This window comes from Thalia democratica, chromosome 3 (genome assembly GCF_965202585.1).
Source record: "Thalia democratica chromosome 3, ktThaDemo2.hap1.1, whole genome shotgun sequence".
Classification (NCBI taxonomy): domain Eukaryota; kingdom Metazoa; phylum Chordata; class Thaliacea; order Salpida; family Salpidae; genus Thalia; species Thalia democratica.
Genome location: NC_139167.1, coordinates 21,759,167 through 21,786,738, shown reverse-complemented (window position 1 = coordinate 21,786,738; position 27,572 = coordinate 21,759,167). Strand labels below are relative to the sequence as shown.

General features: G+C 26.5%; 1 protein-coding gene across 1 annotated transcript; it reads left to right on the top strand.

The window, feature by feature from the left end:
- The first annotated feature begins 1,877 nt into the window (after positions 1-1,877).
- Positions 1,878-26,583, top strand: LOC145831891 (pre-mRNA-splicing factor CWC22 homolog). The gene is made up of 15 exons (XM_082939244.1): positions 1,878-2,092; positions 4,430-4,619; positions 5,132-5,260; positions 6,535-6,703; positions 7,299-7,421; positions 15,992-16,150; positions 16,482-16,553; positions 17,514-17,664; positions 18,554-18,616; positions 19,456-19,595; positions 21,343-21,531; positions 22,224-22,450; positions 23,936-24,066; positions 24,827-25,044; positions 25,267-26,583. Exons 1-15 carry the CDS (start codon positions 1,894-1,896, stop codon positions 26,170-26,172), a joined length of 3,066 nt encoding a protein of 1,021 aa, XP_082795370.1. The 5' UTR covers positions 1,878-1,893; the 3' UTR covers positions 26,173-26,583.
- Positions 26,584-27,572: the final 989 nt, after the last annotated feature.

Here is a 27,572-nt window from a genome sequence, read left to right as displayed (position 1 = left end):
GATAGATCAATTAAAATTTATCTGCATTTTATTATTTTAGCTTAAAACCTTAGAAAAATAAACATTCTTTTAATAATAAAAAGTAATTCTAGTGTTTAAAACTTAAAAAATAATTAATCAATTGATTAAATAAAAAAAAAAAAAAATAAAAAAAGAAAACTTTTATTATATATTTTTCAAATTAAACTGAAAACTGTTGATAAAATGGTTTAAGATAAAATGGTTTAGCAAGGACTTACTTGAAAAGTTTATAAATAAAGGAGAAAATACATTATCAGTTGAATAGTCTTTTTGCAAGTTTATTTTCAGTTTGAATTAGGAACTCACTGAGCTAAACTTATGAATCTTAAAAAGTTATTTGAGTTTTTTAAACACTTAAACTTGGGAAATAACTATAAAACTATACAAAATAAAAATAACTTGTTGAAAACAAGGTGGATCCTAATTAGCATTTTATATAAAATTAGGAATTTTCTAATTATATTAATTTTGTTTTAGTAATAAAAACCACTAAATGCCCTAGTACAAATGGTGGCAAACTGCAGCCTGCGGGCCCGCAATCTTGTATTGACTAATTTAAATAATTTAGTTTTCTAAAAATAAAACACAACTTTAGTGTTATATTTGAAGGATAATACACAGCCTAAACTTTTTTTGTTCAAAAAAGTTATTTCAAAAATGTCTTTTAAGCACATTAAAAACGTTCCTTATTTGACCTGCCAACCCCTGCCCTAGTATATATACAATTTAAATATGAAACTGAAACATTCCTGTGAAAAATACTTTAAAAAAATGTTTTTCTCAATTATTGGATGATCTGTGTTTTCAAAGGTAACTTTAAAAAGTAACACAGCAATTTTAATTGTCAAAATTAATTTTTTTGATAGTCTAGTCAGAATCTCATTTCTAGTAAAATGGTATAGTTGAAAAAATCTTCAAATTTTATTGTGCATTAGCAAGTTTAAAAAAATTGTTTAGTTTAGTTACTTTTGATTTTGTTCAACTTTATTTTATGTTTAGATATTTTGAATAAACAATTAGAGATAACTACTTATACTTTTAAATTTAATTTAGTTACAAATATTATTCAAGATTATGATTACATCTACAGCAACTGTGATTTAAAATGTAAGAAATTTATTTTTAGTTGTATATTTTTTTAAACTTCACTTTAATTTAAAGCATGTAGAATCAAAGTGTGTTAAATTAAACACTGCTTAAAAACTACTTTTTGTTACTTGTATGAAATTAAAGTATAACTTCATTATTTAAGCCATTTGTTTTGTATATTTTTATTTGTTGTATGTATAATGAGCTGAAGATTTTTCTGAAAAGTTATAAAGTGAAAAAAGTTTAAGGTCATATTAAAATTAAGATTAAAAAGTTGTACATAAGAGATATGTTAATAAAACAGAGTTACTGTTTTATTTGACATTAATAAATAGTAAGTAAAGCTTATAAATTCTACATAAAAGCTATATTTTTTATTCTAGGTTTTAGGTTGACATTACTCCAGGAGCAACTCATTATATCCATTTTCTAGCATTTAGTTTATTATTATAATATTATTTTTATTTTTACTATTTTTTCTAGTTACAATTTAAACTATCCGTGTAAGCACAATATTTGAAAACAAAAACTTTTTATTTTTTAACTTAAAATGAGTAGTTACATCAGCAAAGTTACATATATAATTGTTTATACATTTATAGTTTTTTATTTTTAAGTTATTTAACAAGTTTTTATGTAATTTTATGATTTTTTTTCAAAAACTAAATATTTTCAAAGATTCTCTCACTTCGGTCATACTAATGCTTCACTTTTTCATACTAGAAAGCTCTTTATTTAAAAAAAGTTTTTATTTTTGCAGAAACTTTTTATTTAAAACAAAAAATGAGCAGTTCCAGCAGCAACTCGAGTTCGAGCTCATCATCAGGATCTTCCAGTTCAAGCTCCTCATCAAGCGGATCTTCTTCTTTAAATGAGGAGCAGAAGGTCCAGCAGGTGGAGAAGCAGCAGAAGAGAAAGAAGAGCCCCAAGTCCAAGAAGCAGAGAGACATGGAAGCCACGGTTAAGAAGGAGCCCACCCCAGGTAAATAATAGTTTTTATTTTATATTGATTTTAATTCATTTATAAATAAAGGTGAACTTTAAGTTTGTCCTAAGCCTTGGTAATAATTTATATCATTTGTAATAAATTTTTGTTTTATACTTTATTATACTTTCACCTCTTTAAATTATTTGTGTTAATTATTTTGTTCTATACAGCAGCCACAGTTAAAAAGGAGCCCTCCCCAGATAAGTAATAATTATTATTTTATATTAATTTTAAATCATTTATAAATGAAGGTGAACTTTTAATTTGTCCTTAGCCTTGGTAATAAATTATAATAAAATAGAATATTATAAATACTTGTAATTAATTTTTGTTTTGTACGATATTATACTTTCACCACCTTAAATTTTTTATGTCAATTGTTTTGTTCTATACGGCAGCCACAGTTAAAAAGGAGCCCACTCCAGGTAAATCATTTTATAAAAACACTATTGATAAATATTAGTGCTAATACTATTTTAATTGGTATATGGAAGACTAACCCAATGTAAATAACTCATAGTAAAAATATTTCTAAATTATTTTTTGTATTAAGTTAAAAAGAATCTGAGACTTGTTTATTTTTAAACTTTTATATTTTTTGTTGTAAACTTAAAGCCACATTTAAGAAGGAACTCACCCCAGGTAAATGGTTGATGATAATATTTTTGTAAGCATTTATTATTTTTTAATTTATTAAATATATTGATCATTTTTGATTATTTTTAACTGTTCTGCATAAAATTTTGTTCTACTTATGAACTTCTGTGTTAATTTAATATGAATTGATTTATATGAAAGCTAATGTTAAGAAAAAAAAAAAACAATTAAATGTAATAATTGAAAATACTTATCTAAGTATAAGTACTGTAGAGGTTTATTAAAAGTGTTGTGAAACTTCTAAGTAACATTTATAAAATATTTCTTTTATAGTTGTCCTATTATAAAATGTTGTACTACTTGGAAATTTTATTGTTTTTTAAATTCAAATTGTTTCATATGGAAGCCACAGTTATAAAAGACTCCACCCATGGTAATAATTGCTGCAAATTTCTTTAATTCATTTATTGGTAGAATTGTACTTAAATTTTTCTTAAGCCTTGGTAATAATTTAAAATTTTTATGAAATATTAAGTGAATGCTTTAAATGTTTCTAAAAAAAACATTGAATAATTAGGTTTCAAATGTTAAAAAAAAAATTTGCTAACTTATTTTGCTTCCAACACTTGAAGTTTTTTATGTTATTTTATTCTCTTCTATGTTTCTATATATTTAAATTGGTTTATATTGAAGCCACAATTAAAAAAAATTAAATTAAGGTAAACAATTGCAATAATTATATAAAGCTTATAAAAAATATAAAAGTACTTTAGTAGGTTTTTCTAAATAATTTATACTCAAGTTTTAAAGCTGTTTGTTTTATGAGACATGTATGGAAGCTACACCCCAGGTAAAAATTTGGTAAGGAAAAGTTCTAGCAAATTTTTTATAAGGTTTTCAAAATGCGAATCATAGAATCTTGTGTATTCTAAAGTATTGATTTTAAATTTGTTTAGAGTTTTTTTCAATTTTATATGAAGTTAATTTATATGAAGTTATGGTGAAAAAAGAGTCAGCCCCAGGTGTTATTTGATATCAATAAAAAAAATTCTTAGTAAAAAGTTTTTTCTTATAAATACCATTTCATATAAAACTTAAATTCAAGCTAGTCATTTAAAGTTTAGTTTTCCAGAGTTGTCACACATTCAGAATAACTTTAGTTACTTTGAAATTTTCTAAAACCTCTGGCTGACCCAGCTAAAGTTCTGCAGAGGAATTTGTATTTTAGTCTTTTGTTTTAAACATTTTCTGACATTGTTTAGATAGTATAGTAAATATTCTAAAGCATTTCTATCAACAAACAGAATAAAGCTTTGTAGATGTGATTATCAATAAATTTTGATAATTAAAACAAGTAAACAAAAATAGTAAAAAAAGCAGTTTTGTTCTATACATTTACATTGAATACAACTACTCACCTTAAGTAATCATATTTTTATGCTTCACATATATAAATATTAAATTGATATTTAAAATATTAAATCATTATCTTGCAAGTTTTCTACTAACCAAGCAGAAGGAGGTTTATTAAAAAAAGTTACAAAATAAAGCATGTTTTCGCAAACTTAAAAATAAAATTTAAATTTGAAAATTTTCAACTTTCAGATTTCTAAACAAAATCTTTTTAAATGTGAAAAAAACTATAATATATGTTTTTTAAACACATATAATAGTATAAACAAACATTAATATGCTTATGTAAACATTCTACAACTTTACTTTCCCCATAAACAGAGGAAAGCTCAGAGGATGAGATGCCTGCCAACGCGATCAAGTCGGTTGTCACGCAAGTGGTCAACAAGGAGCCATCGCCGCCGATCAGGAAGAGGAAGGCCGAAGACAAGTTCACGATAAAGACGGGTGGCGCGTACATTCCTCCTGCTAGGTTGCGGATGATGCAGCAACAAATAACTGATAAGAGCAGGTTGATAATTATATTTGTTATATATATTTATTATAGTATATATAATAATAATAACTATATAATTGTTTATTACAATTTATGTGGCACTTACATACCTCCCGAAAGGTTAAGGATGATGCAATAATAGATAACAATAATTTACTTTTTTGTTGTTAAAATTTAATAGATTTTTTTTTAATTATTTAAACTTTTATAATGTAATTTTTTTTACACATTTGTTAGCAAAAAATTAAAGCAGATAAATATTATTCAGTATTTTATAATTGAAATTTTTATGTATTGAAAAATTTGATAGTTTTTTATTGATGTTTCAGTTGTATTTATTATGTAAAAATATTTTTGTAATTTTCAAATTCATTATATAAATATTTTTAAGCTTTTGAAATGAGGCTTGAAACAAGTACTTATAAAAAAAAATAAAAAAAGAGCACTGAATAAAAAAAAAAGTATAACAATACCATATGTAATAAAAAAAAAAGTTAAATTTTCAATGTATATTTTAACCAAAACAGCAAGGAATACCAGAGGATAAGCTGGGAAGCGCTGAAGAAAAGCATCAACGGTCTTGTTAACAAAGTCAACATATCCAACATAAACGCAATTGTGTTCGAACTACTGAAAGAAAATGTTGTCAGGGGAAGGTAAGTGTTTGTATAAAATTTTTACAAAAGTAAATAAAAAAATTAAGAATTTTAGAATTTTGTTTCAAAAGCGAACATTTTCAATAAAGTAAGTTGTGTGTTCTTTAATTAATTTTGAATTTTATAAGGTAAGTGTTTGTTCATTACCACTTTATTTAAGTCTAGCTGATTGTAGAATTCTGTCTAACTGTTAATTTTATCCACTCTTCAAATCAATAAGTTTATGGAGAATATTTATTTCATTTTTCCTGAGCTGTACACAGAAGTATTTAAAAATTTTTGTGAGTGTAAGAGTTTTATGGAGTTTTTAAAAGCCATTTTGTTTTCAAATTACTCAAAAAAAATGTTGTGTGGTGAAATTAGTCGCTGTTTTTTATAAACATGTGACGGGCCGTTTGTATATGAATTAAACATAACTTACAAAACATATTTGAATAAATAAATTTGTAAATACTAAAAACAACATCATTATCTTTGTTAAGGGTGTTTATTAAAGAAGAATACTGTCATGTTACATGTAAAAGTTTTAAATAAAGTAACATTTACTGTACATATACATATATATCAGAGTTTCCCAATGTGGACAATATTGGGGTGATACTTACTATCAGGGGGCAATAATTAATTACAAAAAAATTAAATGTATAATTAAATAGAAAATGACAATGTCTGATAAATGGTTATTGTTTTTAAATTTCTCCTAAAACGGTCCCTTATGAAAATAAGATCCTGATGAATACTGATAAAACTTTATATAAAATGTTTGCATAAAAAACATAAAATAATAACTTTTCAAACAGAGGATTGTTAGCAGTCTCCCTGTTAACAGCGCAGAACGCCTCACCCACGTTCACATAAAAAATAATTTAGTATAAAATGTTTATACATTTATACAATACCTAATAAAATTAAACAACTATATAACTAACTAAAACTAAGCATTTTCCAATAGAGGTACAGACCATCATTCACACTTGTACAAGTTTTATAAATTTTTAAATCAATTGCATAAGATCCCTGCAGAGAGTTATAAGCAAAGCAGTATTAAAATGTTTGTACAAAATAGTAATAAAAAACTTTTCTTACAGAGGTCTACTTGCAGTATCCCTGTTAACAGCGCAGAACGCCTCGCCAACGTTCACGCACGTGTACGCGGCGCTCACTTTTATATAAAAAAATACTCCACACATTATTCTCAAATACTTCTTCTAATAAATATAGCTAAATTATTAGATTAATAAATAACTAAATTTCTAAAATAACTTTTCAAACAGAGGATTGTTAGCGGTCTCCCTGTTAACGGCGCAGAACGCCTCACCCACGTTCACTCACGTGTACGCGGCTCTCGTCTCCTTCATCAACCCCAGGTTCCCGCAGAACGGAGAGCTCATTGCCAAGCGTCTCGCCAACAAGTTCAAGCAGACTTTCAGGAGAAAGCAGAAGGTTTGGGTTGAATTTTAATTTAATTTAGTTATAGAATAAGTTCAAATAATTTAACATTCACTTTTAACCAATTATAGTCCAAGCAAACTTTCAGAGGAAAAAAAAAAAGCTTTTGATCATTAGTTTTAATTAAAAAACTAGTATTAAGAACGCAGTTTAACATTTTTTTTAATAGTGTCACTCTGCAAGTAAATGACTATGCATTTAAAGATTGCATATTAAATGATGAACATAAATATTTTTGATATTTGATTTGTTATTGCCGGTTTGTGCTGTTTTGAATACAAACAGTTATCTGTATTTAATAAATATAAAATTTTATAACAACGTCCAAGTGAATTCATGAAAGCTTGTCAGTTGAGCTTGTTTTTTCAGTTTGAAAAGTTTAAATTTAATATATAAAAGTTTGTTTAATACTTAATTGAATAATTTAAATTTTTTTTCAACAAAATCAGTGTTTACATTCATATTTTGTAAAAGTTAGATTTTAGATAACTACATATGAGATTTTTAATAATTTTGATATTTTTCAGTTGACTGCATTTAAATAACTAAATTAATTGTAGTATTTTTAAACAAATATATATTTCAACAGAGCGAATGCTTGCACGCCTGCCAGTTCATAGGCCACCTGGTAAACCAGAAAGTTATTCACGAAACATTGATATTTGAAATACTGCTCATACTCCTCTCCAATCCCACTGAGGACTCCGTCGAGGTTTGTTTAATTTTCAATTAGTTTTTAGTTCAGGGGTTTAAGATTGTTTTAGAATATTTAAAATGTGTCCTTTGGCTAGTATACTTCTTTTCGAAACCTTTAGAGAGAAAAAAAAGATTAATTGGTCACTGTTTAATTTTCAATTAAATAATTTGATATAGAGGGGAGTTATAAATGTTTCAATATCGATGTAATAGTTAGATTGAGCTAAAGGTGATTTGAGGGGTTTTAGATAATTTTTAAAACTAACGTTGGGTCAGTGTAATTCTTATATCTGATTTATTTTTTTTTAAGTTTTAAAAGTTTAAAAGTGACCATGGAATAGTGTAAATCTTTCAAAAATTTGAAAACAAAAATTAATTTGTGTACATCCTTTATTAATCTTATTAAGCTATGTTTTGTATTATTTAATTATATATGTTACAGTGGCGTAGCGTGGTATTTTGGTCAGGGGGTGCGCAAATTTTTTCTCAAAAAATCCCCTAATTAAAACTTTTGGGCCGCAAATTTTTCGGGGTCAATTTTCTCGGAAATTTAAAAATTACTAAAAATCTATCTTCTACTTCATTTTTGAAGCAATCTTCTTCAAATTTTAGAAAATGTTCCTTACATTACAAGAAAAAAAGTTTACTTATGAATTTAGATAATTAAAATAAATAAAAATTTTATTAAAAAAAATTTAAAAAAATATTTACTACAATTTTAAAGAATTTTTTTATTATTTTTAAACTTATAGAAATTAGGCTTTATAACAAAGTTTTAAAACCACTAAATCTACCCTGAGTTAAAAAAAACAAATCTATCCTTAGTCAGCCTAAGCTTAAAAATACTTGAAACAGTTATCCTGATTTTACTGAGACATACTAAAGTTTTCCAAAACTTCATAAAATCCTGATTTATCCTGAGTGTGTGAAAAGATTTTACTAAATGTTCTTGATACAAAACAAAATGTTTAAAAGATAAATTTTTTAAGGTCAACATTTTCAATGCTTTTATAATTCACAGGAAATATAACTTTTCACTTATCTTAAAATCAGTTTTTCTAAGATCTTTAGGGAATAGCATTTTTTAAATACTACAAACAGTGGTAGAAAGAATTTTTTTTTAAGTACCATTCAAAATTTGATTTAAAACTAAATAAATTTAAATTCAAAATTAAACTATTATGTCTTTTAGACTAAAAATTGATTGTAAAAATTTTGTTTTACAAGTTGCTATAAATTAATTCATTATGTGACTAAAGAAATTTTAAAATAACTTGCTACAAAAATTGTTTAATTTTTAAACTTTATGCCTGATAGAATAACAAAGTTTGATTTGTTTCTCATCTTATTAAAAAAAGTAACTACTTTTAATAAAAATTTTAAGTTTAGATAGTTTAAACAATACTTTTTGTATAGTAAGATTAAAACTGTAATCACAGTATGAAATGTTTGTTTATTATTTATTTTAATTTATTATTTTATTTTTTTCTGTTTTTTGTTATTTTTCTTTTGAATTATTTTGTTTATATTTTCATTCTTATTATCAATTTATTTTTATTTTATTAGCAGTTGTTTATTGCTATTTTTACTACAATTTGTTTATTCTTGAATCATTATCACTATAAAACAGGTTTAGCTTCATGGCTTGTTGACAAAATGTTAGCATATGTCCTTGTAAAAAAATCTGTCATAAGGTTATACTACTGCGGTGCACTAACTAGTTGCGTGCTGTTTGAGTGTAAATTCTTATGAATTTAATGAAGTTATAAAATTTTTCATTATGGAGTTTTTCATCAACATCGGTGCGCATTTGCACTTACGCACCGAATCAGTATACTGGGTAATTTCCCTAACTTGTCAATAATTGGTATTCAAAATTTTTTTTAACTTTTTGAATACTAGATAAACATAGTTGAAAAAAGGCAAATTAAGCAGAAAAAATAAACAATAAAGGATAAAGATATTGCATTTTATTTCTTTTTTTTTGGGTGGCACGCATGCGCCAGCGTCCCTCCCCACGCTACTCCCCTGATATATTATATATTATTTTAATTAATAATAGTTTCAAGGGGTTTCAAATAAGGTTTAAAACTAACCCTGGGTAATACTCTTTTAATTTATTAAAAAACATTAAAACATAAGTTAGTTTGTATAGAACGTTTATTAATCTATATTCTGTATTATTTCAACCAGTTAATTTGAAACATTCTAGATTTTTAAAGTTTGGGTTTATGGATGTACTTGTTTTACCAGATTTTAAATTTCTTCTAAAAGAATTATTGACATTGTTGAAAAAAAGCTCTGTTTGTTATGCCAATTTGATAATATTTTTCAAAACCTATATATTATTTATTACATAGAGTTTTGTAATTTTGTTCAGTTGAATATTATAAATGTATGTTATAAATATTTAAAAATGACTCGTGATAGTTTGAAAATAAAATTATTTCTTTAACATCTTAAAAAAATGTTAAACTTTTGGTAGAAACAGCTAAAGTTTATATAGTTGTAATGCAGGGGTCGGCAAACTGCGGCCCGCGAAGGATAAATCTGCGGCCCGCGAGCACGTTATTTTTTTAAATGGAATGCGGCCCGCGAAAGAAAATTTTGCGGCCCGCAACCACGTAAATGTGGCCCGCTGAGCAAAAATATATTTTAAGTTAAATTTGTTCGATTGATTTAGTTTTAAGTTCCTGTAAAATACTTAAAAACAATTAAAAGACTTTACTGATTTAGCTTAAAATATGAAAAAGACAGGTTAGGATTGCACCAGGTTTTTTTCTCATTTTAAATTTCTTCTTACAACAGCAAATCTTTTTCTTAAAAAAAGAGTGTAAAAATTGCGTTGAATTAGTAAAATAGTTATAGCTATTTGTAAAAACTAAATGCAAATGTTTTCCGTTTTATACAAAAGTAAGAACAGTAATTAACTAAAATGTTATTTCTTTACAGTTTAGTTTTTTAACACGTTTTTTGTACCTAAATTTCTATTACAGATGTTTTGTTACTAAATGTTATATACTAGTGTGCAAAAAAATATTAAAAATAACATAATAACAATAACAAGAAATAAGGTTAACTTTTTTTTGGTTTTGACACCTTTGATATTTTAGAAGATTTCTTTGCATCTTATATTAATTCTTATGCACACCATTGATCAAATATGCTTATATTTTAAACCACTTTTTTTAATACTTAACGAGATAAAATTTAGTTTAAGCATAATTTTCTAACATTATTGTTTCTACATGTATTATCTAAGTGTGTACAGACACATTTAAAACAGTATATATTACATAAATTAAAAAAGTTTTTGTTAGGTATACTTTTTGATTTTTTAAACAATTTTTATTGACTAAATAAGTTAATTTTTATGCGTTTAATATAAACAGTTGCTGTTTTTTGTAACTACCTATTTAATACAAACTAGATTGAAAAATGGTAATTTATTGAGTTCGTACATTTTTAATCAAAATAGTTCAAATTCGATCAAATAAATAAATAAAAATTGTCACACACTCAGATTATGACTATTTGAAGACTTCAAATCTCAGGCCAGTTTAGTCATTTTTCAGTTTTTGGCTTGAATTTCTTTTTGTATGCTAAAATATCAGGCTAGTTTTGGTCACTTGGACTGACTTTTTTTGCTTTAAAGAGTGGTAAATTAAATTAATGATGTACGTTATGTTCAATGCACAGTGTTGGTTTAAATTAAAATATGTTTTAAATTTTAAGTCTTGCAGCTGATATAATTTGAACTATTTTTTATATTAATTGTATACATAAAAGTCTGAACAATTAGTGTTGCCAAAAAATCCCGGAAAAGCTTGGAATTTGACAATTTATTCTTAATCTATAGAACCTATAGAAGCCTTGAATTTGAGAATTATCAAAAAAAAAAAAAACCTGGAATGTTAAACAATTTTTACATGTAAAGTAATGAAAATTCGATTTGACTGATACAAAAATCTACCATATAAATATTTTTTGTTCAAAAACACACTTAAAGTAGCTTAACAGTATTTTATAAATTTTTCTTAATTATTTAAGACGTTTTTTTAACTTTAACTTAGTTATATACTAAAATTAGAAGCAAAATGTTGTATTTAAAAAAAAATTTTATTGGTCCATTGCACTTTTGCTTTTAAAATGTCTTTACCTATTGTTGTGCTTTGTATTGGAACTAAACCTAGAAATTCTTCTAAAATGACAAAATTAGTAAAACACCTGTAATAAAAATTCTAAAATGAACAATATCTGTTGTATCAGTTCTAACATCTTAACAGATTGATTTAAGTCCTTATTTTGTTTATGCGGCTTTATAATCTTCAGACATTTCCTAAACACGACTTCTTGTTGAAATTGAAGAAATAAACAAAAATATTTTACTAACCCCATCACAAACTATTTAAATAAGTTTTCAACTCTAAACGATATCTTTTTTTAGTAATTAATTTTGCTACCTTATGACTTGCCTTAATAGTTTTTTCTGATCAGTCTGTAGTTACTGAATAATCATGTGCGTTGTTGAAACTGACATAAGCGATTTTTTTTTTGTTTCTCGCAACAACTCGAAACTAACGTATTATAGTTCTTGTAGCTCGTCATATAACTTACATTTGCTCTTTTTAAATACAAAGTTTTAATGCAGATAAAGAATTGCTATAATGCTCAATAAAAAATAGGTTTTTCAAATTCTTTAATAGCTTAATAATTTTTTATACATTTGTTAAAGCTGAATTAAAATATTTTTTTTAGTTATATAATTGGTTCACTGTAAATAAACTTCGGTATTTCTTTATTTTATAAACTTGATTTTAAACAGGGTTGCCAAACAAACAGCCTTGTTTAAAAAAATTATAAAATTTAGACTAGGTTGAAGCTGTTTAAGAATTTTTTATAAAATTTTGGAGTATTTGAAACTTTTATTTCAAATACTTTGAATAAATCTTCAAATGCTCGGAATAGTTTTTATGACTGTAGTGTAGTTTACTAATTGTAATTTTTTTGACTATTTAGATATTGTGCTTTTTTATAAAATGATATATTAGTTATGTATTTAAGCTTGATTAGCAGAAAGTTTTTAGCTATTTTATCTTTTAGTAAACTTTTGATATAATTCAGTCATTTTTGCTTTTAAAGTGGCAACCGTGTAAAAGACTAATTAATTACTTATAAGGTATTTTATTAAAGTATTCCAACATTAAATATGTTAAAAAATTTGATTTAGCTTATCTATAGTACAAATAGGTATTAATTTTATTTAATCATTTAATTACTGAGTTTTCTAAAGAATGCAAACTATTTAAGACATAAAAACTATTTTCAAAAACTAACATTTTTTTTTAATATGAAAAAGTGGTTTCATAATATAAAAATGTATAAAAGTGACCCATAAATGTTTTTCAAGCTTGGTTTTTATAGAGCATTAGGTTGAAAGTAAAAAATAAAAATATTTTATCAAGTTTAACTTATTAAGTGTTTAAGAAAGTACATATTTTATTACGACTTAAATATACAATGTAAACTCTACTCAAATAGATATTTATATATTAAATAGGCATTCTATGTGTAGCTAAAAGTCATTTAAAGTAATAAAGTGAATAAAAATAAAACTATCTCTAATGTGACTAAAATTAAAGCCAAAAGATTATTCAAATATCACTAATTCTAAAACGGTGGCCCGCGAAGATTTTGGAAACTTGAAATTTGGCCCGCGACCCCCAAATGCCTGCCGACCCCTGTTGTAATGCCTAAAAATTATGCTTTTTTAAGTATAAAGAGTTGTTGGAAGGTTGTAAGTTATATAATAAATCAGTATAAACTGAAAAATATCTTTCTCATGGCTGTGAATTAAATTGGCATGTTTTTATATTTAAGTTTTTTATGATAGTTTTAACTTTTGAAACTCCTAAAAATAAAGATTAAAAATATGTCAATATACTTCTATTATTTTATGTTGAATTAAAAGCTGTAATTACCACAGTTAAACTAGAAGTTTGATTTGATTAAATATTTTGTTTTACACACTAACAGATTTTTGAGTAGTTAAAAACATAACTAAAGAACAATGTCAACATGTTTAAAGTTTTTATGTGGAATTAAAAAAGTAATTTGCGCATTTAAACAAGAAATTTAAATCGATCAAGTTAGACAAGTAGTTCTATTTCATGTAAAAAAAAAACTTATCAAAAGTCATTTGTTTTTGTTAAACTTTTTGTTTAATATTTGTAACTCAAACTACGAATTGTACTGAGCCAAACTTAGTGACGTCATTAAGTTTTTGTCACAAAAAATGTTTTTCTTTCAAAAATATAAACTACACAGTAAGATTAGTATTATGAGAAGGTTTATATGTAAAGAGAGAATTTTTTAAAGACACCACAGCGTGTCAAATTTGTAAAATCCTTACTCATTACGACTTGGCATTTAATAAAAGTCAAAATTTTGTTAAAAATTTTAAACGACTTATATGCCAATTAACTTCTTTTGATTATATGCCTTTCTAAATTTATTGTAGTAATTGCAGCTCCTTATTAATAATTCTAAAATTTTATTTACAATTAATTTAAGAAGTGTAAATCATTAAAATAACAGCAAATAAATTTTTACATGTTGTAAACTTTATACTTTTCGGGTGCCTGACTATTCAAATTCGGACAATTCAAATTATTAAAAACAAATTGGAAGGGCCACAGCTAAAATAGTTGTGTATATTTGTCAACTATATAAAATATATATATATGTAGGTCCTATTATTATCTCCAAGCCATTTTTTTCTTTTTGCAAAACATTAAATAATTTTTGAGATATGGCTTAAATAAAGTAAAAAACATAGTTATTTTTAGTAATTTTTAAGTATCTTGTAAAATATTGAAGGTTTTGCGAAAAAGAAAAACTTGCTTGTAGATATTGGTAAGATCTACATATGTATATTTTATTTTAAATTGTATTACATTTTGGGATAATGTACTTTAAATTTTGAGTTGTCCGAATGTGAATTGTCATGTAACCATACTTTTCGTAGTTTTTTTTCATTGATAAATACGTGCCTGTGTAAAACTTAACTAACTTTTATTAGTATGTTGTATTTTGTTCTTTAAATTGTTTTGTAAAGTTATCTGAAGTGTTTATATTTCAGCTAATAATTTTAAATAAAATGTAATAAGTAACTGATTTATGACAGAATGTATTTTGTTTGATGGTTTTGAATTTAAATCAACATTTTTCTATAATTCAAACTTGCTTCAATAAAGTGAAACTTAATAAACATCATATATATATATTAAGGTGGTCATTATTTTTCAAATAGGTTACTTTCTATAATCTTTTTAAATACAGGATTGCCAAACAACCTGAAATCTTGGAAAAACCTGGAATTTGACAATTTAGCCGAAAAAAAAAAGCAAAATCTGAAATTTTAAACTATTTTTCATTTAAAGTAACAGAATTTCAATAAGATACAAAAAATGTATTATAAAATTTAGAAATTTTTGTAACATTAGAAAACATTAAATTAAAGTAGTTTTACATTATCTTTACAATATGTATGCTATTTAAGTTAAGTTTAATTTTATTCTAAAAATTGACCGAGAAACTTGCTTTTTAATAACGTGAAATAATTTCAGAAAACCTAGAAGAAATTTACAAAAAACCTTTGGCAACTCTGTAAATGTTTTAAAGAATATTAAAAAATCTTAAACGTACTCATCGTTTGGTAATTAAATAAAAACCCTTTTTATACTAAAAATTTGTTATGGTAAAAAGTTAAATTGACTGATACATTTTAAATGATGACTTATGTAAAAAAATATCAAAGAATGTTTGTTTTTGTTCAAAAATTATTTATCGAGTTACGAAATACACTCTGCCAAGTTTAGTGACGTCACCACTTTTTTACACACAGAAAAATTATTTTTTAGCAACTTAAGATTTTGTCTCAATGTTAGTATTTGAAATTTTATATAAAACATATTAAGCAAGATGTATGTATATAACAGGTTGCCAAAAAATATAGAAACACCTAGAATTTAAAAATTTAGTCTAGAAAATCTATAAAAAAACTGAAATTTTTAACAATTTTAACATGTTAAGTAGTAAAATTCTAAAAACCTGGATAAAATTTTCTAAAAGCATTTGGCAACCCTGATATAAATAAACTCAACAATTCGAAGTGACTTCAAAGTGTCGAACTTCATCAAGAAGCCATCAATTCTACGGAAATTAACATCCTGTACTGACACATAAAGACGAAAGATCTAAATTAGTTGTATAGTTTTACAGCATAACAATTTATATTATACTTTTTAATGTTTATCGCAGACTCTAAGTTTATTTTTTAGGTTTTGCAAGCTAATACGTTAATAGTGACGTGAGATTTATACAGACCAATAGCAAATACTTTTGTAGACCTTTATTTTTAAAGCCTTTTGCCAACAGAAGCAATTTTTTTAATCTAATAATGAAATAAGTGTGTCTATTGGCAAAAATAACATAAAGACTCTAAGTTTATATATGGAGTCTTAAAGAATTGTTATGTATACAGACGTGAGAGTTATACCTGAATTTTAGTAACCTTCACCACAGGTAGCCATCGGTGTGTTGAAAGAAACCGGTCAGTTTTTAAGCGACGTTTCGCCGACAATACTCAATTCAGTGTTCGAACAACTTAAGAATATTTTGCACGAACAAACGCTTGACAAGAGGGTTCAGTACATGATCGAAGTCATGTTCGCTATAAGAAAGGTAAATTATGTTTATATATTTAGAAATAAAATGTAAATAAATTAAAGAAATATAAAAATATTTAAAATGACTTATGTTTGCTATTGGATAGGTAAATTTTAATTGATTATTTATTTAAGTACTAGTTTGCAATTGAAAATATTTAGTTTAAAAGTTTAAAATATTATTTTCTTTTTAAACATATAGTATTAAATTTTGCAAAAACAAGCTTTCATTGTCTATTTTTAACTAGTCTTTAGAATTTTATACATTATCATTATACATTTATATATTATCGGTTTTCAATTCGTTCGTATCTCATTTGTTATGCATTACTTAAAAAAAATTTCAGGATCATTTCAAGGAGCACCCGATGATTCACGAAGATTTGAAAGAACACATTTCTGAATTAGAGGAAGATCAGGTAAATAAATTTTTGTTATATTTCAACTGGTTTAATATTTATTTTGTTTATGTATTTAGTTTTTAATAGTTTAGTTATTGTTTATGTAATTAGTTGTAATATTTGAAGGAGCACATCTTAGAATTGCAATAAGATCAAGTTGAAATTATTTATTAATATTTTAATAAATTATTGTTTATTGGTATATATTGAATAATAACTCCTTGTTGCTCCATACTTTATCAACAATGAGAACTCTGAAATGATATATTAAACTAAAAATACAACATAAACACATTATAATATTGTTTGTCTAATTATTATTAGATTATAAAGTTTTAGTTTATGTCTGTTTACTTATGAAGTTAATATCATAATCTTTATTAGAAAAAGGTTTCAAATTGTTTTATTATTTTTATAATCGGGTGTTGTTAGTAATTGATTATTCATTTTTAAATTATTTCTATGTTGTTATGTTTTATAATCACTAAAGGTAAATAACTGAATAAGTGGTATAATTTTAGTCAAATTATTAAACTTCATGTGTTTTATCCAATCAACATTTGAAACAAAAAAAAAAAAAACTATTGAATAACCTGTTTTTACTTAAGAGTTAACTCAAATAGTGAAAATGAATGATTTTACGCCCCAAATTCATGAAAGCAATCAATATAAACTATTTTGATATTTTATAAGGTAACCCGTTTAGTAAAAGTCAACAATATTACACTACAAATTTTAGAGACAACCAAAAATAAGTATTAAATGAGAATAAATATTCAACAACTAAGTACATTTTAAGGTTACTCATTTCGTAAAAGTAAATGAAGTAACACCTCAAATCCTGGAAAAAGTTTAATGTTTTATTGATGTTGTTTTTAGGTTACTCACTTGGTAAAAGTAAATGGAGTTACGCCCAAAATGCTTGAAACAAATAAAAAAACTTTAAACTAGCGATATGTAATTTATTATTAATCTTAGGTGACCCACTTGGTAAAAGTAAACGAGGTGACGCCCCAAATGCTTGAAACGAACAAAAACGTTTTCATTTTCGATCCGGATTTTGAGGAGAATGAAAAATCCTACGAGAGAATAAAAGCTGAGATATTGGGAGATGAGAGCTCTTCGGATGGTGATTTGTTGTTTTGATTAGTAAATATTAATTGTGTGTTTTTGTGCAACTAACTACAAGCTTACTAGTTGTATATTTATATATTTTACTGTTTTGTATACTGTTTTGATTATTTGATAAGTATTTAATTTAGAGAGTAATTTATTATATGTTTTATATATTGATATAAAATTTTAATTTATTTTTCGTTTTGTGTTTATTCAGAAAGTATTATATTTTATTTTTTTGCGATTTACCATGTTAATTGTGCGATATTGTACAGTTAACATAAAGTAAAATTTAGCATAATAACAACTTCTGATAGTAAAAAAAATATAAATTTTGTTTTCCACGCATAGAAATTTCATGAACAGCATTACAATACTTGTATAAGTTAATTTATCAATTTTCACATAGGACGATGATTATCTTCGTTATACAAAATACAATTTAAATAGTTTATTTAATATTTTGATTTATGCATTTGCACAGACGGATTAAGAACAATAACAAAAATTAATGATGATAATAAAAAAAGATAATATTTTTTTTACAGATGATGACGGGTCTTCTTAATCATATTTCTCAATGATTTATTATTATTTTTTAAAATAAGTATAAAAGTTTTAAGTATACAAGCTGTATAACTTTTTGGTGTTTGATGTTAAAATTGTTGGCGAATTTTTATATATATATATTTATTTTATTTTGTTTTTACAGACGAAATCGGATCATATAAGTAAACAATAGTACAGATTATATATTTTTATGTATGGTATAAACATTTATTTAGTTATTTTTTAGACGATGATGAATTATCTTCGGTTTACAAAATGCAATTAAAATAATTTATTTAATATTTTAATTTTTATATAAATATTTATTTAATATTTGTTTAATTATTTTTTAGAAGATGAAGGATCATCTTCCTCAAGTTCGGATTCGAGTTCGGGCGACGAAGAAGAAGAAGAAAGTTTGTTTTTTATTTATTTTCGAAAAATAATTGTTTTATTTATATTTGTTTATATGTTGTTTTAAATATAACTTTAATATATATAAAGACTTACTGATTTTGTAGTTTTAACATAATAAAATTTCGTCATTCTTGAAGAAGAAAGTTTTTTTTTTTTTTCAAAAAATAATTGTTTTGTTTGTATTTTGCTGTTGAAATACAATTTTAGATGAAGAAAGTTTGTTTTAAATTTATTTTATTAAACAAAAAAAAATTGAAACTTTTTTAATTATAGTGCGAGCTGGTTGTTTGTATATTTTAAGGTTTAAGGACTGCAAAATTTAAGGGTTGATACGAAAAAATTTTTCTACAAAATAATTGTTTTATTTATATTTTATCATTAAAGTACCACTTTAGATCAGTTCAGGTTTTCCAGCATTTTAGTAACTCACAAACTTCATACTGTTATCCTTTTAAAATTGTTGTTACTTAGATCAAAAGCTTGTCTATTTTTTAAACTAATTTAGAATATTTATTTTTTTAAATTTTCCATGTAAATATTTGTTTTTTAGTACTTTGAAAAACTAAAGTTTAACTGATTCGTTCAGTTTCTCCATGTAAGATGTTATAAAACCTGGAGATTTTTGTTAGTTCGCGCTCAAAATTCTTAATATCAGTTGACAATAAGGTAATGATTAAATTTAATTGAAATTTTCATATAATAGATGGAAGACCAGTATATTTAACACATGGTAAATATTTTGAGATTTTTGTCAACTAATAACTGTCAATATAATATAAATATAATATAAATATAAAATTAATATAATATAAATAAAATATAAATGTTGTTTTCACAGAAAAGATGGAGATTCAGGACATGACTGCGACGAACCAAGTCGCACTGAGGAGAAATATTTATTTGACCATACAATCCTCACTTACGTTTGAGGAGTGCGCTCACAAGATGATGAAAATGCAGTTTAACGATGAGGATTATGTAAGATATTTAATTAATTTAGTTTGTTTTATTTAATTATATTTATCTGAAAATACAATCTTCAATTAACGATGAGGATTATGTAAGATATATTTATTTATTTGAGTATTAAATGTAAGATATTTAAAAATTAATTATGTTTTATTGGTTGATTATTGAATACAACTATGTATAAGTTTTGAAAATCTGTTCGCGGTGAAACTTATTAATTGTATAAATTTTTCAATAAACAATTTTTAATACATGAATCCTCAACTTGAATCCATTCCTTTGTCTAACCTGTTAAAACCACATGTTTAATTTTGTACTCTAAAACATTTAAATGACGTCATAATTGCACACATCCGGAAATATTTCAGCTTATTTTGCTGCAATAATAAATTTGATGAAAACTTAATGTGCAAAAGCCATAGTTTAATACCTAATTCGTGTATTACACAGGGTTGCCACTTTACCTGGAAACCTGGAAAAACCTGGAATTTGACAATTTAGGTAAAAATTACCTGAAAAAAACCTGGTATTTTGATCAAAATACCTGGAATTTTTAATAATTTTAACATTTTCAGTTGTAAAATTTTGACTTGACACAAAAAACCTATCATATAGTTAAGATTTTTTGTCATCATCAAAAGAACTTTTTATTAAAAAACACATTTAAAGTAACTTTACAGTATCTTTTCAATATTTTTATAATACTTAACACAGTTTCTTAAATAGAAATTAACTTAAAACTAAAAATAGACCCAAAAATGTGTACTTTTAAAAACGTGGAAGAAATTTTGTAAATCAGGAAAAAAATTTGAAAAAATGAGTGGCAACCCTGACTACGACGTGACAAACCCGTTTTACCCTAAAATATTTTCATGACAGTAATAATGCTCAAACGGCCAGTGAAAACATGCGGACAACAGTTCTGATAAAGTGGTATAAACAGTTGACTGCTCGATATATAAATTATATAAACATATTACTAATATCTTTTACAAATATTTTTACAGCAGTAAAAAACAGTATATAGTATAAATTATAATTTAAGAAAAAAAAATCGAGTAAAAAAGCCTTAATTTTGCCTTTATTTGATCTTGACAAAATTTTTACTATTACGTCTCAATTTAAAAGAGCCGAAATTTGCTATCAATTCACATCAAGGAACTTTTAACAAACTATCATAAAATCAATTACAAGCTTAGTAAAAAAAAAGCTATTTTAAATTCAGTAGCACAAAATACCTGGAAAATGACAACTTGGCTAAAATACCTGGAATTTGAGAAATTTAGAAAAAACAAACTGGAAATCAAACAAAAAAAAAACCTGGAGTTTTAAATGAATTTTACATGAAAAATTGATTAAATTTAAATTTGACACAAAAAATCTATGGTATAGATAATTTTTATTATTATTATCAAGTTTTTTTTGTTAAAACATATTTAAAGTAGCTTTACATTTCAAAGTTAAGTAGTAGTTAAGACATATTTTTACCCTAAACTTAGACTCAAAAACTTGTACTTTTATTTTAAGCTAAGAAAATTCAGAAAATATAAATTTCTTTAAAACCTTTGGCAACCCTGCGTGTACTAAAATATGTTCTAAAAATCGTATAAAATAATATAAATAAATCACATTCAAACAGCCTGAGATATCGCCACGATAGTCGATTGTTGCAGTCAACAACGAACATATAAATAAAAATATCTTATAATATAGTTAAAATACAAACATCAAACAACAAATATAATTTATACAACAGCCGGAAATATTCGCGATGATAGTGGATTGCTGCTCGCAACAGCGAACATACGAGAAGTTCTACGGTTTGCTTGCGGGAAGGTTCTGCCAGTTGAGAAGGGAGCACATGGAAAGATTCGAAGTTCTCTTCGGCAAGCAGTACGAAGTCATTCACAGATTGGAGACCAACAAATTGAGAAATGTTGCAAAAGTAAGTTTTTTTTTGTATAATATGTGTATTTGTTGTACACGAAGTCATTCACAGACTGGAGACCAACAAATTGAGAAATGTTGCCAAGGTTTGATATAAATAAGTTTTTCTAAATTTTTTAGTATACAAAGTTATAAATTTTATTTTACCACTAACTTACACTAAAAGCAATATGCGCACTAAAGTGTGCACTGAAGAGCTGCACTAAAAGTAGCGCGACCAGTTTATGTTGGTGAGCTTACTTTAAAGGTTCAGTTTGCTCATACTGTCTATTTTTGGGTATTTTCTCAACCGGACCTTTATTATTCTTGATATGAATTCATACGTCGGCTTAAAGCTATTAGGTTAATTATTTTTGCCAATCTCAAACACTTGTAAAAGTACTAAATTTTCGCTCAACTCATCCAGAAAACATTCCGTGGTCCACAAAACACAAATAAATATATATATAGAGCCAATATTTTATTACAGTCTAAAGAATATAGTAATTATAATTGAATTAATAATTAACAACAACTTTTCATCTAATACACTCAGACAAGATCCCATGGTCTGTGTTCGAAAACGTGATACAATTTAATTAAAACATAATAGTTTGAGTGAAACAACAACTAAAATACATTTTAAAACAAGATTAACACTATAAACTAATAATTGTATAAATATAACCAATAAAACGAAATTGTTCGCAGTTTTTCGCCCACCTCATCCATTCAGACAACATCCCGTGGTCGGTGTTCGCTAACGTCCGGTTAACCGAGGAACACACGACCTCAAGCGGAAGGATTTTTCTGAAAATATTGCTGCAGGAGGTGGCAGAGTACATGGGCATTGAGAAGCTGAACAAAAGGTTTCAGGACCCCACGATGTCACAGTTCTTCGAAGGAATATTTCCCAGGGACAATCCGAAGGATACAAGGTTGGTACTATAACCATATATTTATTTTTTATTTTTTCTGTTATTTGGATAACCCCAAGGATACGAGGTTTTTTAAAAATTTATTTATTTTCTTATTCTGTTTTTTAAAGAAACAAGGTAAATTTTTCAGTTTTTAATCAATAATTTAAGTTTTGAATAGTTTTAAAAGCACATTAACTGCTTTTATCTATGTTTGAGCTAGTTATTTAGTGGGTTGTTTCCAAGACATAGTACTAAGAATACCAGGATTTATAATAATCATAAGCTAGGTAATTATAAATTAGGTATACTTGAAGAGTATTGCATCAAATTAGGTATATTTATTTTTGAAAATTTTATAAATTTAATTATATAAATTTTTTCGCACTATTTATTTATTTACTTATCCATTGTCTTTTTTTTTGTTTTGCAGGCCTGAAGACCCAATTTAGGGTGAAACGACGTTGTATTTGCGAAAATAAAATTAGTATTAATTATAAATCAATTAAATTACATGATAAAAGTAAGCTATACCATAATTGTGAGTAAACAGGTATGAGCATTTAACTTGAAACAATCCATATTTAACTACTGTCATTTACTTTTTAATAAGTATTTTTTCGTAGTCTATACTGAATGTTCTAGTTTCAGGGTTGCCAAAAATCTTTGAAGCCTGGAAAAACCTGAAATTTTAAACGAAAAACAAGGAATTTGAAACAGATTTATATTTTAAGTAGAAAAGTTTTAATTAGACGCAAAAAATCTACCATATGAATATTTTTTTTGTCATCAACAAAGTTTTATTCATTAAAAAACACATTCGAAGTAGCTTTACAGTATCTTTTCAATGTTTTTATACTACTTAACCAGTTTTTTACCTTGACTTAACTTTAAACTAAAAATAGACCCCAAAACGTGTACTTTTAAAAACATAGAGAAAATTTAGAAAACCCCGAGAAAATTTTCCAAAAACATTTGGCAACCCTGTAGTTTTTTCCATTTGTTTCCCGTAGTTTAATGTCATTTGAAATGTTATTATAATTTATATTTATATCACAAATTTATTATCAATTTAGTTCAACAATAAACTCTATATAGTTGCTAGTAAATATTACACTGAAATAGGTCGTAAATGTTAACTGATTAATGTTTTCTCTTTCAGGTTTTCACTCAATTTCCTGACAACCATCAAATAACATTACAATATACAATTACAATTTGAATGTTTATGAAATAAAAATAAAATCACTTTGTGATTTTTAACATATATATATATATATGTATATTACCGTTTTTAGTAAAGTGCTTTTTATTTTAAATTAAACTGGCTTATAATTAAAGCTTTATGAAACATATGTACCAGTATTTTTAAAATTGTTTTTTTCCAATAAATTATATATATAATTTATATTCTATATAATATTTGAAATTCATATATAATTTATATATGATTTAAGATTTATTATATAGAATATAAATCTTAAATCACGCAATCTTCTCTGTCAGATTTTCAATAAATTTCCTGACGACGATAGGGTTGGGTCAGCTGACAGATCAAATGAGGGAGCATCTTCAGCAATCGCAGAAAAAATTGCAGCTGAAATTGCAGAGGGAACAGTTGAAGGCTCTCGCCGCGGGTTAGAACTTTATTGACTATATTAAGTTAAATTTAGCCAAATTAGTTGATAATTGTTGTAGTTGTGATTTAGATTAAGGCGCGCTGAAAATTATAAGTCGTTGATAATATTCCATCGTAGAATGTTGTTTTGGAACTCATATTTGAAAAGTATAGTATTTCGTCATTTTAAAGTCGAGCACATAGCGACATACAACAAGCGAATAAGACTTCATTGATGAGTAATAATTAAACGCAGACTAACTTTCTTTTAAATTGGGTCTATTTTATTTGGTATGTAGAACTTGATAGTTTTTATTTATGATGATGTATAGCACCTACGCTTTTTCGCTTGCATTTTTGCATTTGGTAACAATACTTTGTTTATGTTATATTTGTACAACAGTTGTAATTTGCGAGTTATTAGTATAAGGTGGTTCTGGAATTGAATACTATTATTACAAGGTAAAGTTAAACTGAGGACATTGGCTTAAGTAAAAAACTGAACGAATGATGGTTGTAACAAACTTTATATTTTATTGTTTAACGTTGATAATTAAATTTAAAAGTGATTGAACAAGCAGGAAGTGGTATTAGCTTAAAAGTTCGACATTCAAGAGTTGTTTAGCTGCATGAGTAATAAAGAGCATATTTGAAACATTTCTTCTTGTTTTTTTAATGTACAAGGTTGCCAAAAAACCTGGGATCAATTAATCATAACCTTTTACAGTTACTTGTAAAGATGAAAACTTTAAAGTTGTTATATTGGTACATTTCCACAGGAAGTTCCTCTGACGATTCAAGTTCCTCCGAAAGTTCCTCTTCCAGCTCTTCGTCGTCCTCCGAAAGTTCCAGCGAAAGTTCGAGTTCGGAGGAGGAGAGGAGAAAGAAGAAGTCGTCCAAGAAGAAGAAGTCTTCAAATAAAAAGAAAAGCAAGAAGAAGAGCAGAAAGGATTCTTCGAGCTCGGACGACGAAAGTTCTGAAGATGAGCGTAAAACGGTGAGATAAATTTTTTTATTAATTAGCTGACTTATTTTATTGTTATTTTAATCGAATGTTTTGTTTGCCTTCGAAACCAACTGGAACTTTTCATCTCGGCAAAAATAAATTTAATGTTACAGTTTGCCACGTTTAATAAATTAAAGCTGCTAGAATCATATGGTTTTGAATTTGAAGTTTAATTTTTGTCGTATTGGAAACTAGAGTTGATTATATTTTTAGAAAAAGAAGAAGAAGGCAGCCGGCAAGAAGAGGAAGCGGGAATCGAGCAGCTCCTCAGAAGAAGAACAGGACGAAGAGGACAGGAGAAGGAAGAAAAAGTCGGCGGGGAAGAGGAAGAAGGAGTCGAGCTCAGACTCTTCCAGCTCGGAAAGCGAAGAAGACGGAAGAAGCAGGAAGGTTGAAAAGAGGAAGGAAGAATCGGGAAAAGAAGACGGAAGGAAGAAGATCAAGCAAGAGAAGAGTTCCTCCGAAAGCTCGGAAAGTTCCTCCGAAGACGACAAGGAGATGATGAAAAAGCTGCAGAAGAAGAAGCAAGGCGAGAAGAAGGGAAAGAGCGGGAAAGACTCGTCCTCCTCGTCAGGAGAAGACTCGAGTAGCTCGTCTGAGGAAGAGGAAAACAAAAAAGTTGGCAGCAGGAGAGGAGAAAGTCGCAGGGAAGACCGCAGGAGAGGAGAAAGTCGAAACGGGGGCAGGGGAGCGTACAAGCGCGTGTGGGAGAAATCGCCCGATGACGTCAGAGGCGGGGACCGCGATGACGTCAGAAGGAAAAGAAGGGAGGAGTTGCGAGAGAAAAGGAGCGAGGAGAATCTTCCTCCGAGGAGAAGGAGGTCTTCAGGTGAATCCCCCGAAGCGAAGAAGAGGAGGGAGGTAAAGCGAGAGAGCTCGTTTGAAGAGAGGAGAAAAAGAAGAGAAGAGAGGCACCGGGAGATGCGAGTTAAGTCAAACGAGAGAAGGGAGGTGAAACGAGACAGGTCAAACGAGAGAAGGGAAGTAAAACGAGACAGGTCAAACGAGAGAAGGGAGGTGAAACGAGAGAGACGAGAGAGATCCACAGAAAGGAGAGAAGTGAAAAGGGAGAAAAGGTCGGCGGAGAGGGGGTCAAGAAGAGAGGAGAGAAGAAGATAAAAAATAAAAATGTATTTATTTGTGCAGGGTTGCCAAAAACCTGGAAATCTGTAAAACTCTGGAATTTGACAATTTAGGCTAAAAAATCTGGAAAAGCCTGGTTTTTTAAAAATTTTATCATGTTAAATGGTTAATTTTCGATTTTATACAAAAAATCTATTGTAAAGTTATTGTTATCATCAAAAAATTATTATTTATTAAACTAACATAGACCCAAAAATGTGTACCTTTGAAAACCTGGAGAAAATTTGGCAAAAACATTTGGCAACCCTGTTTGTGGTAAATGATAATCATTTAGATTTTTGTTTTAATGTACAAAGAAGATTGAACTTTTTTTTAAATATCAACTGACATAAATTAACTTCAAAATAGAGAGTTTAATAGTAGACTTCTTTTCGTTTTTTACTAATTGCGTATTTTTATTCTTTTTATTTTTGAACTTTTAGTGTATAATAAACATAGGCTTCTTTATAGAAAAATGAAACGTTTATTTAATTATCTTATTTGTAAATTCCATTCAGCTCAGGGTTTCCCTAGGGAGGCGTGAATTATAAGGGACAATAAGTTATGGGTAGTAGTTTAATAAAAATGGTATGTGAGAAAAAATTTCGTTCATCTATTATGAAAATGAGTTTGGGAAACCCTGATTTATAGTGGTACATGCTACTCAAAACTCAAGCTTCTTGTTTCAAAGTTTTTCAAAAGCATTAGTTGGCTTTGGCTTGTTTGAGTTTTTTCAAAACTCAGGCTGTTTAAGATCTATAAATCGCAGGATAGTTTTTTACGACTAAAGATTTGTTCTACATCGAAATGTGTTCTTATTAAGTCATTATGTCATCTTGGTTATTCGATATGTATAACTATCGACCTTATTTTAAACGTTTTTTTGCCACTACTTTTGAATTTTTCTCATTAACTCTGCTAGTTTTTGGTCACTCAGGCTAGTTTGATGTAGCTAAGGCGATCTTTTTTCACTTCGAAAAGTTGCAATCTTACAATAAACTTATTCGCCACAAAAACTCTATAAATACCTAACATGTTATCCATAAAGAATACTTTATACATAACATCAATATTAAGTTGTCAGTAGTATATCTAATCTTAAAAGTTCAAAATGTAGTAATATATGTTGAATTTGTTTCTGTTAAAAAGAAAATAAGAACTTATTTAGGTGCAATTTAACATAGGAGGTCCTTATAACATTAAACATTGTTAAAAATCAGAATTTATTTGGTAAGTTTGATTTACAATGAACAAAAAATTAGTACGGGTTTCTTTTGAGAAAAAAAAAGATTGTTTATCTTAAATTCCTTTTAAAATGCAGTATTGATAATTTCAAAATCTTTTGGTTGTGTTTGAATAAACTAAGCAGCCAAAAAAAAGTTGAATAAAATCAATTA